This window comes from Schistocerca gregaria, chromosome 2, assembly GCF_023897955.1.
Source record: "Schistocerca gregaria isolate iqSchGreg1 chromosome 2, iqSchGreg1.2, whole genome shotgun sequence".
Classification (NCBI taxonomy): Eukaryota; Metazoa; Arthropoda; class Insecta; order Orthoptera; family Acrididae; genus Schistocerca; species Schistocerca gregaria.
The window spans coordinates 255,071,383-255,086,897 of NC_064921.1; the positions used below are offsets into that span (position 1 = coordinate 255,071,383).

At 42.0% G+C, this 15,515-nt stretch overlaps 1 protein-coding gene across 1 annotated transcript in view; it reads right to left on the reverse strand.

The window, feature by feature from the left end:
- LOC126336809 (myosin-VIIa) overlaps positions 1 to 15,515 on the reverse strand; it is a 434,397-nt gene that overhangs the window by 71,736 nt on the left and 347,146 nt on the right. The window contains exons 7-10 of the mRNA XM_050000853.1: positions 4,706 to 4,827; positions 4,349 to 4,605; positions 3,314 to 3,479; positions 1,876 to 2,006 (exon numbers count right to left, since the gene is read on the reverse strand). Of these exons, the coding sequence (XP_049856810.1) occupies positions 1,876 to 2,006; positions 3,314 to 3,479; positions 4,349 to 4,605; positions 4,706 to 4,827 (676 nt within the window). The remainder of the gene's footprint in view (positions 1 to 1,875; positions 2,007 to 3,313; positions 3,480 to 4,348; positions 4,606 to 4,705; positions 4,828 to 15,515) is intronic.

Consider the following 15,515-nt stretch of genomic DNA (forward strand, 5'->3'; position numbering starts at 1 on the left):
TGTTTCGACTCAGGTCTTTCAGTGCTCTGTCAAACTCTTCACGCAGTATCGTATCTCCCATTTTATCTTCATCTACATCCTCTTCCATTTCCATAATATTGTCTTCAAGTACATTGCCCTTGTATAGACCCTCTATATACTCCTTCCACCTTTCTGCTTTCCCTTCTTTGCTTAGAACAGGGTTTCCATCTGAGCTCTTGATATTCATACAAGTGGTTCTCTTTTCTCCAAAGGTCTCTTTAATTTTCCTGTAGGCAGTATCTATCTTACCCCTAGTAAGATAAGCCTCTACATCTTTACATTTGTCCTCTAGCCTCCCTGCTTAGCCATTCTGCACTTCCTGTCGATCTCATTTTTGAGACGTTTGTATTCATTTTTGGCTGCTTCATTTACTGCATTTTTATATTTTCTCCTTTCATCAATTAAATTCAATATTTCTTCTGTTACCAAAGGATTTCTACAAGCCCTCGTCTTTTTACCTACTTGATCCTCTGCTGCCTTCACTACTTCATCCCTCAAAGATACCCATTCTTCTTCTACTGTATTTCTTTCCCCCATTCCTGTCAATTGTTTCCTTATGCTCTCCCTGAAACTCTGTACAACCTCTGGTTCTTTCAGTTTATCCAGGTACCATCTCCTTAAATTCCCACCTTTTTGCAGTTTCTTCAGTTTTAATCTACAGGTTATAACCAATAGATTGTGGTCAGAGTCCACATCTGCCCCTGGAATTGTCTTACAATTTAAAACCTGGTCCCTAAATCTCTGTCTTACCATTATATAATCTATCTGATACCTTATAGTATCTCCAGGGTTCTTACATGTATACAACCTTCTTTCATGATTCTCAAACCAAGCGTTAGCTATGATTAAGTTGTGCTTTGTGCAAAATTCTACCAGGCGGCTTGCTCTTTCATTTCTTAGCCCCAATCCATATCCACCTACTACATTTACTTCTCTCCCTTTTCCTACACTCGAATTCCAGTCACCCATTACTATTAAATTTTCGTCTCCCTTCACTATCTGAATAATTTCTTTTATTTCATCATACATTTCTTCAATTTCTTCGTCATCTGCAGAGCTAGTTGGCTTATAAACTTGTACTACTGTAGTAAGTGTGGGCTTCGTATCTATCTTGGCCACAATAATGCGTTCACTATGCTGGTTTGTAGTAGCTTACCCACATTCCTATTTTCCTATTCATTATTAAACCTACTCCTGCATTACCCCTATTTGATTTTGTGTTTATAACCCTGTAGTCACCTGCCCGGAAGTCTTGTTTCTCCTGCCACTGAACTTCACTAATTCCCACTATATCTAACTTTAACCTATCCATTTCCCTTTTTAAATTTTCTAACCTACCTGCCCAGTTAAGGGATCGGGCATTCCACACTCCGATCCGTAGAACGCCAGTTTTCTTTCTCCTGATAACGACATTCTCTTGAGTAGTCCCCGCCCGGAGATCCGAATGGGGGACTATTTTACATCCGGAATATTTTACCCAAGAGGACGCCATCATCATTTAATCATACGGTAAAGCTGCATGCCCTCGGGAAAAATTACGGCTGTAGTTTCCCCTTGCTTTCAGCCGTTCGCAGTACCAACACAGCAAGGCCGTTTTGGTTATTGTTACAAGGCCAGATCAGTCAATCATCCATACTGTTGCCCTTGCAACTACTGAAAAGGCTGCTGCCCCTCTTCAGGAACCACATGTTTGTCTGTCCTCTCAACAGATACCCCTCCGTTGTGGTTGTAACTACGGTACGGCTACCTGTATCGCTGAGGCACGCAAGCCTCCCCACCAACGGCAAGGTCCATGGTTCTTAGGGGGGAGATTATAGATAGCATTCTCAAAAATATAGTTTTATTCTTACTTACAACTGTCTCTCCACTTGCAAATATTGTTTTCCGGGTAAGTGCATCAATGAGAGGCTGTTTGGGAACTCCAAGTAAACCTGCAACTCTCTGAACACTACTGAGGTCTGGGATTTCAGTTGCGTCTAAGTTATCTGGAAAACAAGAATTAAAGAAACATGAATGTCATCATTTGTTAAAGCAAAGTTAATTGCATTAACAACACAACTTCCTGCGGAGGATACAGAAAGAATGAATTTCAACAGCTACTTGGAACTACAGTATCAACATTTCAAATAAACTATTCATCTTTTTTAAGCCAACTGAAATAGAAAGATACTATTTTCAAATTTAAGTAACAACTTCACTCAAAATATATTCTCAAAAGTTTAATAAGAAATATATATTAGGGTATGTATTCCTATTCAAAGACTAATAGGTTAGAAAATGGTTTGAACTAACAAATGGTGACTGAGAAACCTGCCTCACATGCACAGCATGTGGAAGTATGGTTGAGGTTTCTGCACTGTAAGACTATCAAAATAAGAGGAAAAGGAAAAAGAAACAGTGGGAGGGGAGGGGGGGGGGGGGAGAGGAGGAAGAGGAAGAGGAGCAGGAGGAGGAAGAGGATGAAAAAGGGCAATTTAGGAAGTTGCAAAAGGTGCTGCTGAAAGACATTAAGAGGTGCATAACTCACAATTGAAAGAGATGTACAACAGTAATTAAAACTAAACAATGGTAACTCCAGATAAGAATAACAATGCAAGAAAAGACAGATTGGTACTTACCATAAAGAAGACACATTAAGTTGAAGAGAGGCATGGGAATAAGTCACCTATACAAAGCTTTCGGCCACAGCCTTCGTCAGCAAAAAAGAAACACATGCCATTAACACACACAAGCAAGAAACACTCGTGAGCACATACCACCAACTCTGACAGCTCAGGCCAGAATGACTGAAAGCTTTGTGTAAGTGTCTCTTAATTACGCTCGTCTGCAAATTAATGTGTCTTTCTTTATGGTAAGTAGCTATCTATCTTTTCTTACATTGTTAGGAATTAAAAAGAAATACCCAACTGTGATTTAAAATATAAAGAGCGGAGGAATATGTAAAATGTGTTGAATGGGTGTTAAAAACAGAGGAAGATGCCGAAATAGAAGAAAGCAATGTGTAGTTGGGCAACATCAGACAAGAAGAAGTTCAGTGCAAATAGTGCAAACAATGATTTGCACAACCTAAGTTGAGGAAGAATTGTATTTAAAAAAAATGTAAAATTTTATAAGATGGAGGAAGAGTTTCAACACAGAGTTCACAGGTTCATATTCTATTGTCACTATCTGGCCCCCTCCAATTGATGTTTTTGATCTGCCTTGTGCATCCTGTAAACTGTATGGCACATAAAACAATCATGGTTTTCGGTGTTTCATTACCAAAATGGAAAATAAGTATGCACATCAATACCTATGACAGCTGCTTTGTACTTGATATTTCCAATATGTAGTAATGCTGCTAGAAGCTTCAGTATTTCCCAGATTTCTTGATCAGTGAAAAGAAGCACTTTCATAGCAGATCGAATATCTGCAAATTCAGCTGCATCATCCCTTCCTTCACATGTAATGCTTCCACCCTGAAATAGTGTTTATTATGGCATTAAGCAGAAAAAACATTGATAAAAAAATTTCTGAGACCAAGACTGGGCTGCTATTTTTATGGCAGATATTAAGTAGTTTACACTTTCATATTATTGTCTCCCAATCTCTCACACCTAAAAATGCTGTAGAACCACAATCATAGATGAACAACTATAAGCTTTTGCATCAATAGATAAATGAAACAGCAGTGACGATGATAAATCATGTGTCTGATGTTTGTTATTAACTTGACTATTACTGCTCTGACATTAGTAATTTAGAATGTACAAGCTAAAAAAAAACTTTAAAATTAGTTAAGTAATTTATACAGTAATAACTTTAATGCACTGCAGAGAAGAACACGAGCTAACTATACACTGGTCTTGATTGAATGTTTATATGTAAGTGAGCCATAGTGCAACATGTTAATGGTGAACAGCCACTGGACTATAGATCCATACTGTCAGTAATTCTTATTTGTAACTTCTGGCCGAGATATCATGGGTCTTTTTAAATATGTATGCTATGATTCAACTTGTCTCAGAAATATACTGAAACAATTTAAAATACTATTCTAATATGAAACTGCAAGTTCTTGAAGCTGTTTCCTCAACAGATGTTTGAATCAAGTACAGTGTGGTGAAAAAAGCTATTTAAAGATGTAACAGCAGTCTCTAATAAAAAGGATCATAATTTCTGATCACACTGATATGAAGCTACAAAAAATGGTTACAGCAGCCAATAATGTGAAATAGATTTGCTAATGAAGCAAAGCAACAATGACAATGTCAATTTCATGTTACAAAATGTATAGGAACAATAGCATAATTACAAGCAGTAAAATTATAAATGAAAACTTACTTACACCTGTCAAATACTTATACTGAGAAGCATCTCCGAGTTCCAGCTTCTGTTTCTCCTCTTTTGACATCCCAGCTAATATACAATAAAATATGTGGTAATTACGTTCATCAGTATTTTGAGACACTATCCTCGATTTTTCAAGCAAGTACTGTTCAATTTTAGCTCCTTCAATTACACCTTGCTTGTTAAAATGAATATCAATGTATTTTCCAAATCTTGATGAATTATCATTCCTGATTGTTTTGGCATTGCCAAATGCTGTAAATGAAACAGCAACATAATAATTGTGTTGTTTACCACACAGTCACAAATATTTACTCCACAACTGGTAACATTCCTTAAGCATATACCACTATACCTTCAAGAATTGGGTTTGCTTCAAGTATCTGCTGTTCAATCCACGAATGTTTTCCGCTTATTGCAGCTAAGTACTGAAGAATCAGTTTTGTGCTCTCAGTCTTTCCAGCACCACTTTCTCCACTGATGGTAAAGGAATACAGATTTATTGATATCTCTTTGAATTATTTAAATTATTTATCACATTATGATCAATCAAAACTGTTCACTCAAATCCAAAATTTTTGTTCTAAATGAAAAGTGACTTGCAATGAACCATCAAAAACCAAGTGATGCTGATGAAATTGTATTAGGAAATGAGACACTTGAAGTAGTAGATGTATTTTGTCATTTGGGGAGCAGAATAACTGAGAAGGGTTGAAGCAGGGGGGTATAAATGTAGACTGGCAACAGAAAAAAGTCATTTCTGAAAAAGTAAAATTTCTTGATATTGAGTAAAAATTTAAATGCGAGAAAGTCTTTTCATAAAGGTATTTGCTTGGAGTGTAGACTTGCACACAAGTAAAATACAGCCACTAAACAGTTCAGCTGAGAAGATAACAAGCTTTCGAAATTTGGTGCTGTACAAGAATGGTAAAGCTCAGGTGGGTGGGTCTGTTAACTAAAGAAAGTGGTACTGAATCAAATTGAGAAGAAGAGAAATTTATGGCACAGTTTAACTAAATGATATGTCACATCTTGAGGCACCGAGGAATTGTCAATTTGGTAAGAGTGTGTGTGTGTGTGTGTGTGTGTGTGTGTGTGTGTGTGTGTGTGTGTGTGTGTGTTGTGGGATTGAAGGGACCGGACTGCTAGGGCCATCGGTCCCTCATGTGTGTGTGTGTGTGTGTGTGTGTGTGTGTGTGTGTGAGAGAGAGAGAGAGAGAGAGAGAGAGAGAGAGAGAGAGAGAGAGAGAGAGAGAGAGAGCTGCTCATAAAATCATTCTTCAGAATGAAGACCAAACCAGCAATGTGGTCCATCAATGTAGTTATGAAATATCACAATAATTTTCAGAATATGGATGTAGATGTGGAAATATTTTACTAACTCTAATCAGTACTGTAACTTCACACTACATATCATAAAAAAGAACAGACATGTGGGACTCCTGTCAAAACATGCAGCTGTACACTTCTTAACTTTTGAAGAGATTACTACAGCTGCTCACACCATCAATTGTGGTAATTATCTGACATTTCCTTATTTAAAACAATGTTTCATACTGCTGTGTTATGAATGTGTATCTGAATGTTTAACCAGTACTGGGATTTCTGTTCCTTGTGTTTTTAGTGTGTGCATTATATGAGTAACTATTTGACAAATGACAGTGAGAATACAAGTAGTATTGCAGTAAGTAAACTGTGGTAACCCACTGAATCACCACCTAAACATCGGGCGCTGGCCAATGTCTCCAACAGCGGCCACTATGAAGAGGCATGGCAACTGAGTGACAGTGCACGACGATTGCGCAGGCACATTCGGCGCCAGTATCTATGCAGGTGATTGCCACCTGGCGATCGCCCTCATTCAACTCTGACTCCGCTTGCAATTGACTCCGTTTCTGTACTGTTTGTAATGTAACACTCGCTGTTATACCTTGAATTGGAAATGGAAATCAAGTCCCATGCTTCTTGACACAGCATAGGGAAACAGTGTGAGAGACATGCACTGCCGCACTAGGCTAATGGAGGTGGTTTGCTGTTGCCTTCCTCTGACCATAATGTAGATTTAAGATATTCCACAAGATTTCGGGATTGCAGCCAGATCTCGTTGACTTCTCTCCACGATATTTCGGTTGACAACCTTAAAACAATCTCCAGGCGAGTGTTTGACACTGGAGATTGCTAGTGCATGTCGCTCTATTTATACGTAAAAGTGCCACAAGACACGCATGCACAAGTTACCGTTGCATGCGCGCCACCTGTCGATTCCAAGGCCCTCTACAATATTACTGCATCTATGGAGTACAAGCGAATGCGTGGTACAAGTAAAACATGCACGCCCCCTGTCGGCAGACATGTCAAAAACAATAAAATGCAAAATTTCAATATTAAAATTAAAATTACTTGTCGCTCGAAATGTCAGAAGGCATAAAAAGTTTTCTTTTGGTTGATATTAAAGAAATCAACGGGTCCCAGGCCTTATTCAATTGAAAGCCACCATCACGATTAATGAGATTTTCCGCCAAATGTGTTTCCACAGATTCCTTAACAACTGAATCCCAGAAGGATCTCGATGGGGCCAAGATTTTCGTGGCAGAATAATCCATAGTATGTCCTGTGGAAATACAATGTTTGGCTATGGCCGACTTACTGGGCTGTAAAAGGCGAGTGTGGCGCTCATGCTCAACACAGCGGTCGTGTACTGTGCGTGTGGTCTGACCAATGTATTCTTTCCCACACTCGGAAGGTATTTTATAAATTCCAGCCTTCCGTAATCCCAGATCATCCTTGGCTGAGCCCAGAAGAGCACGAGTCTTTGTAGGTGGCCGGAAGATTGCTTTCACACGATGTTTCTTTAAAATTCTGCCTACTTTCAATGAAATGTTACCGACATATGGGAGAAATGCTCTGGACTTAAACACCTCCTTATCTTGTGGATGGTTACGTTTTTTCATCCTTAAAGCAGTACTGACCTGATGTGCAGAATATCCATTATGTTGAAATACAGATTTTAAGTGCTCTAATTCGTCTGCAAGGCTGTCTTTATCAGACACGACATGTGCCCTATGCACCAACGTTCGAAGGACGCCCATAGTTTGTGACGGGTGATGACAGCTTGACGCCTGCAAGTACAGGTCCGTATGCGTGGGTTTTCGATAGACAGAATGCCCCAATGACCCATCCACTTTGCGATTAACCATGACATCCAGAAATGGTAGGCAACCATCCTTTTCAACTTCCATCGTAAACTGAATGTTTGTGTGGATGGAATTCAGATGTTGTAAAAACCGTGACAGCTCTTCTTCACCGTGAGGTCACTCTACAAAAGTATCATCCACGTACCACCAGAAGACTGTTGGTTTAAACACCATCGAATCGAGTGCCCTCTCCTCAAAGTCCTCCATATAAAAGGTGGCTGCCAGAGGAGACAGAGGACAACCCATGGCAATGCCGTCAAGTTGCTCAAAATATTCAATATTAAATAGAAAGTAAGGAGAGGAAAGGGCATGGTAAAACAGCGCCGTTATATCGGCCATAAACTTATTGCCGATAAGTGACAATGAATCCAAAAGAGGGACCCTCATGAAGAGTGAAACGGCATCGAAACTTACTAACAAGTCCGAATCCTTCAGCTGTAGTGTCCTCAGTCTGTTGATAAAGTCAGCAGAGTTGCGAATATGGTGCGTACATTTGCCAACAAAAGGTCTCAGTAGCGAAGCCAGATGACTAGATAAATCATATGTCGGAGCACCGACATTGCTCACTATGGGGCGTAAGGGCACATTATCCTTATGGATCTTTGGAAGACCATATAACCTCGGTGGAACAGAACTGTGAGGTCTCAACCTTTTCACAACTTCTTGCGGCAGAGAAGAGGAGTTTAGCAACTCTGACATTTTCCTTTCTATTCTCTGGGTAGGGTCTTTATCAAGCTTCCTGTACGTTGTCTCACTCAGCAAACTATATATCTTCTGATCATACATATCACATGGCAACAGCACAGTGGCATTCCCCTTATCTGCCGGAAGGATCACCGTCTGAGGATCTTCCCGTAACTTGCGCAGCGCAGCCCTTTCCATTGAAGAAATGTAGCTCTTCTGAGGCTGAGTTCTCGTAAGGGCACGACATGTTTCCCGCCTGATTTCTTCTGCTGCTTCACTGGATAGAGGCCTGACAGCTTCTTCAACAGCACTAATAAAATCTGTTAAAATTAAGGTCCTAGGTGTCGGTGCGAAGTTCAGATCTTTCCCAAGTACAGACAGTGTCACGTTGTCTAAATCCTTATCCGTGAAATTTACCACAGAGTGTTGAAAAACATCTTCTTGTCGTGACGTTGCTGAGAGTTGGTCGAACTTCGATGATTGTCTTAAAGAATACTCCTGACGGACCCAGTCTGATTTGGCCCATGTTACACCATCGACCCATTCCCAGGAGAGGGAAGGAAGATTAGATGCAATCTCCATATGCAAATGAAACAGCTCTTTCGATACCATGTCCAGTTTCCAGTGGCTGACCACCCACAAGATCAAGAGGATAAGGAGGTGTTTAAGTCCAGAGCATTTCTCCCATATGTCGGTAACATTTCATCGAAAGTAGGCAGAATTTTAAAGAAACATCGTGTGAAAGCAATCTTCCGGCCACCTACAAAGACTCATGCTCTTCTGGGCTCAGCCAAGGATGATATGGGATTACAGAAGGCTGGCATTTATAAAATACCTTGCGAGTGTGGGAAAGCCTACATTGGTCAGACGACATGCACAGTACACGACCGCTGCGTTGAGCATGAGCGCCACACTCGCCTTTTACAGCTTAGTAAGTCGGCCATAGCCAAACATTGTATTTCCACAGGACATACTATGGATTATTCTGCCACGAAAATCTTGGCCCCATCGAGATCCTTCTGGGATTCAGTTGTTAAGGAATCCATGGAAATACATTTGGCGGAAAATCTCATTAATCATGATGGCAGTTTTCAATTGAATAAGGCCTGGGACCCGTTGATTTCTTTAATATCAACCAAAAGAAAACTTTTTATGCCTTCTGACATTTCGAGCGACAAGTAATTTTAATTTTAATATTGAAATTTTGCATTTTACTGTTTTTGACATGTCTGCCGACAGGGGGCGTGCATGTTTTACTTGTACCACGCATTCGCTTGTACTCCATAGATGCAGTAATATTGTAGAGGGCCTTGGAATCGACAGGTGGCGCGCATGCAACGGTAACTTGAGCATGTGCGTCTTGCGGCACTTTTATGTATAAATAGAGCGACATGCACTAGCAATCTCCAGTGTCAAACACTCGCCTGAAGATGGCTGTAAGGTTGTCAACCGAAATATCGTGGAAAGAAGTCGACGAGATCCGGCTGCAATCCCGAAATCTTGTGGAATATTCGATACGCCGGGAAAACTTTGAGATGAAAGTAACTGTAAGGTTGTCAGCCGAAATATCGTGGAAAGAAGTCGACAAAATCCGGCTGCAATCCCGAAATCTTGTGGAATATTCGATACGCCGGGAAAACTTTGAGATGAAAGATGATGTGAAGACACCACAATGACACCCATTCATCTCGGGGCAGGTGAAAATCACCGTCCCCACCGTGAATCGAACCTGGACCCCGTGCTCAGGAAACGAGAATGCTACCGCAAAACCACGAGTGGAGGAAACACCTTGTATTAGTGATCAGAAAATACACTTGTTCTAGAAGTGCGAATACATTTTTATGTTGTGAGTTACAACATAATTGGTGATGATCAGTGGGCAGTTTTTCATGTTACATTTGAAACCATGTACCACCTTCCCACAGCTACTTTACTGGGAGAATTGGCGGAAGTCACGCTCCAGCTATTCCTGCAACAGCAATTAGAGCAACAGAAACATCAGGAAGCCTTTGTTGTCTGTGTTACCCATTTGGCAATTGGCTGCGACTCTGCCACCATTTCCACCTTAATAATAAATGAAAGAATAGTGGCAGGCATACGACACGTACCTCTGACAGCATTTTTCTGTGTTCCAGGTAACGCATCCAGCTGTGGTCAGATCTATTTTCCTATTGTGGATATCACCTAGCATGTACCAATTGTGGAGCAAACTGGTCTTTCTCAATCATTGTATCCCGTGTGGACTTTTATCAGCACCATAAAAAAACCTACCAATCCTACCATGTGTGGGTGGCTGAATTGTACCTCCTGTACAATTGCCAAAGTGACAATTCGGGACGCAATTATTCCAAGGGGTAGGGGGGAGGAGCAGATAAGGAACTACTTCAGGAAGCTCCACATTTTTAAATTAGTCCAATCCTTCAAAGTTTGCTGGGCCATGCTTAGTCAGTTAGATTCAGAGGGGGCGAAGTGGCGGCTGTCACTTCAGACCTGGTACAAATCTGACCAAGCCACATTTGGCAAAATGTTTTTGAAAACATGCCCCAGATAACTGCACCAATGGATGGGCACAATGATAGAAGGAAGGACGTCTCACATCAGACTGTCACGCTCGGGATAGACTACATGTGTCTCATCAGCACTGACTGGACATTAACATGATTTCGTCAGAATCTTCAAATCTAGGTGAGTCCCCTCAGAAACTGTTCATCACACTCACTTTGTCCAACAAACAAGTTCAGTTACAGTTTGCTACTGGTGCCTTTCCAACCCTGTTAAGCTTTCAAACCCATCTCCAGCTGGGGGTGCCTCGCCTGAAATCCACAGCTTGCTGCTTGATGGCAAATGACAAGCAAAGCATTCCACTTACAGCACATCTCACCAACCTGGTCTCAGAATAAATACAATTTCAAAAATTGAATGACTTCAATAAGAAGTGCCCTGAGAACTTCTCTGGGGTCTTGAAAAAAGTGAGGAAATTTGTGGCGCATATCACCTTAAAAAGTCAATAAGAAGTGCCCTGAGAACTTCTCTGGGGTCTTGAAAAAAGTGAGGAAATTTGTGGCGCATATCACCTTAAAAAGTCAGCATGCCCCCATTTCTTCCACACATAACCTGCACCCCTCATAATCAGCAATGCCATCAGACCATCTGATCACTTTTATGTAAGAGACATTCCAGGCTGTGGAAAAGAGGTATTCACAAACTGAAAAGGAAGGCTTTGTGGTTATCTTCGCACTGAAAAAATTCCTTGTTTTCCAGAACTGAACAAAGTTTCCAGTCACTACGGATCATAAACCATTATTCTCCCTCTTTGGTCTAGCAGTGAAGCTACCTGAGAGGACTGCCCACCGCCTCCAGTACTGAGTGCTTTTTCTCAGCAGATACCATTATGAAATTTTCTTCCACAATAGCACACAACAGGCAAATGCAGATGCCCTTTCCCATCTCCCAATGGGGTATGAGCCACAGTTCTACCAAGACAAGATCATGTGCTTCCAGTTGGATGAAGAGACTCCACAGATGGTGGATGCTTTCCCTATCACAGTGAGCCATAGGGTGGCAGTGATGGCAAAATATGTGATCAAAAGTATCCGAACACCCCCAAAAAATATGTTTTTCGTATTAGGTGCATTGTGCTGCCTACTGCCAGGTACTCCATATCAGCGACCTCATTAGTCACTACACATTGTGAGAGAGCAGAAGAGGGGCCCCCGTGGAACTCACAAACTTCGAACGTGGTCAGGTGACTGGATGTTACTTGTGTCATAAGTCTGTACGAGAGATTTCCACACTCCTACACATCCCTAGGTCCACTGTTTCTGATGTCACAATGAGGTGGAAATGTGAAGGGACACGTACAGCACAAGCGTGTACATGCCGACCTCATCTGTTGACTGACGAAGACCGCCGACAGTTGGAGAGGGTTGTAATGCGTAATAGGCAGATACCTATCCAGACTATCAAACAGGTATTCCAAACTGCATCAGGATCCACTGCATCAGGATCCACTGCAAGTACTATGACCGTTAGGCGGAACATGAGAAAACTTGGATTTCATGGTCGAGCGGCTGCTCATAAGCCACAATCACACTGGTAAATGCCAAACAACATCTCATTTGGTGTAAGGAGCATAAGCATAGGACAATCGAACAGAGGAAAAACGTTGTGTGGAGTGAAAAATCATGTTACACAATGTGGTGATCCAATGGCAGGGTGTGGGTCTGGTGAATGCCATCTGCCAGCGTGTGTAGTGCCAACAGTAAAATTCAGAGGCAGTGGGGTGGTCGTACTTTTCACGGACGGGTCTTGCACCTCTTGTTGTTTTGCCTGGCACTATCACACCACAGGTGTACAGTGCTGTTTTAAGCACCTTTTTGCTTCCCACTGTTGATGAGGAATTCCGGGATGGTGACTGCAACTTTCAGCACAATCGAGCACCTGTTCATAAAGCACGGCCTTTGGCAGAGTGGTTATACAACAATGGACTGGCCTGCACAGAGTCCTGACCTGAATCCTATAGAACACCTTTGGGATGTATTGGAATGCCGACTTCATGCCAGGCCTCACCAAGGGACATCAATACCTCTCCTCAGTGCAGCACTCGGTGAAGAATGGGCTGGCTTTCTCCAAGAAACCATGCAGCACCTGACTGAACATATGCCTTCAAGAATGGAAGCTGTCATCAAGGCTAAGGGTGGGCAAACACCATATTGAATTCCAGCATTACTGATGGAGGGTGCCACGAACTTTTATTTTCAGCCAGGTGTCAGGATACTTATGATCACATAGTGCAGTATCGTACAAAAGATGTGGCAATACACGCAACAAGCCTGGCCTGACAGCATACCGGGTCACGACTCCAACACATTGCACCATTATTCTCACCTTCACCACTAGCTCATCCTAGCACACAGCGTCATCCTCACTACCGACCAGCAGTCTCCCCCGGCGGTCACGCCATAACCTTTACGCCCAAAAGTACTTCAGCTCCTGCACAGAGATCACTGAGGTGTCTTGCACACTAAACTCTAAACTGCTCAGCCAGCACCACGTGTATTGGCTGGGCACAGACCAGCAAGCCAAGCAGCTTGTTTGCAGCTGTTTCCACTGAGAACAGCAGCAGCTGGGGCCCTGCCAGAGGTTCTATTACTGGCAGACGCCCTCCTGCCTGTGAGAGCACATTCTGACTTTACGCGACGCTTCCTGGATACGAACTGGCTGATTATCAGTCAATGTGTACTCAAACTTTCTTATGTGGTTAACTGCCAGTCCACAAGTGTAGAAGCAATGATTGCTGTGCTCAGGAGAACTTTCACTATTGAAGGTCTCCCTCTGACACTGATGTCGGACAATGGACCACAGTTCTGTTCCCAGGTTTTCAGTAAGTTCTGCCACCACTGCGGCATTCACCATCTGCTATTACAGCCTTTCTACCCCCAGTCAAAAGGTGAGGCCAAAAATCTCATGCACTTGTTTAAGACATAGATGCGGAAATGTGTGGCCAACACTTCTCCAGATGAGGCCTTATGTTTCTTTTTAGTTAAAACAGGTTGACTCCAATATGGGAGTAAAGTCCAATGGAACTCCTTCACAGCCATCAGCTCTGCACACTTATCCACTTCATGCTGTCACCATGTGTGGGGCCATGTGCAGCACTGTCTCCCCATTTCCAACTAGACACCTGTTTGTGAGCGTCAAAGTTCAGACGCCAGGAGAAGTGGATTTCAGGAGTTGTCCGGTAGCAGTGGGGCCACTGTTTGTTCACTCTGGTCATGGGGTACAGCTGTACCTGTGGCTGGAGACCTAGCTGGCACCTCCTCCAGACCTTCCAGCAGTCGCCCACTATGACCTGCATATCTCCTCCATCACATCCTCTGCTCCCTACCCTGCTCCTGGGTTGTTCCTGCCTTTGGGCTCTCTGCCTTGTGTGACACCCGAAACCTGCTCTCATCCTCCTCTGTTTGTAGACTGTCGAGATGGACTGGATGTTGGCAGATGACCAGGCTGTGGTGGAAGTGTTACCCCTGCCACTACTGTTTCGTTCCGTACTGGGTCACAAAGTCGATGTGGCATGGCCTTCGCCACCTGAGGCAGAAATGCACTGACGTCCATTGCGCTGCTGAAGCTGTCCGATACTTCCCATGATGTCAACCTGCTGCTGGGCACTGTTGGGATGCCTGGCAAGATGTGGGTCACCCTGCTGAGATGCAGCTCATTGCTTTCCCACAGACAAAGAGGTGTGGTAACGAACACAACTATCATCTTGGCATCTCGCATCAGCCAATGGTTCTGACAGAGGCCACTAGGAGGATATATGGCGGCTGAGCAACAATGCATGAAGACAGTTCAGATGCATTCAATGCCTCCTGCCACATTCTATGTAGGCGACTGACAACTGGCATTCGCCCTCGTCCAACTCTGGCTCCACATAAAATTCACTTTGTTCTTGAAATCAATGAAGAGCACTAAACACATATGCAAGATTGATACCACTATTTGGTGGATAATTTTTTATGATGACCATGTGACATCTTCATTCCATATGACAGTGTACTTTCCTGGGGTTTAGCACAAGACAATCAGCAATACAATTAGCAGCATTGTATGCTGGCACGTTTACACCATTTTGGCCAAATAATCGTGGCACGGAATTTATTTTCCCATATCTTTGATCAAACACCACAATGTAGAGATACTGCCCACATGCTTAGTTCTAGTTGTTACTGAAGCATCAGTAAATTTTAAGTAATTTCTTATTCATTACCAGTGCACTGATACAACAAAAGAAAAACTATGGATAATGTTAATGCCATAAATTGCTCTTCTCAGAAGATGCATAGGACATATCTATACATTTTATAAAGTAGAGTTCCTTGCCATAATTTTCTGTCTGTATGTGAAAGCTAGTCTGAGGAACTACTGTTGAGATTTTGATTCTGTATTTGCCAATATTGTAAGTTGATTCACAATGGTTTGCTTATACACGGTGAATCACCTAAAACTTGTCCCACAAATATTGCTAAACTGAAAATTGCAATTGACATGTTGTTTTCACAGAATGAATTGGTATTCAGTGGGCCTGTATTGTTAGAAAATAAACAGGTTGTAATAATACTTAGAAAGTGTATTTTTGTGCAAGCATATATTTTTTAGATGTAACAATGCCTATTGACATTAACAAACTATAAGTAAGTTAAATTAGAATGTCAGGGATGTTTGTTACGGGATTCTAGTGCAAATCATCTATGAGATACCATACTTTAGAAAGTTCCCTTAACAACACTT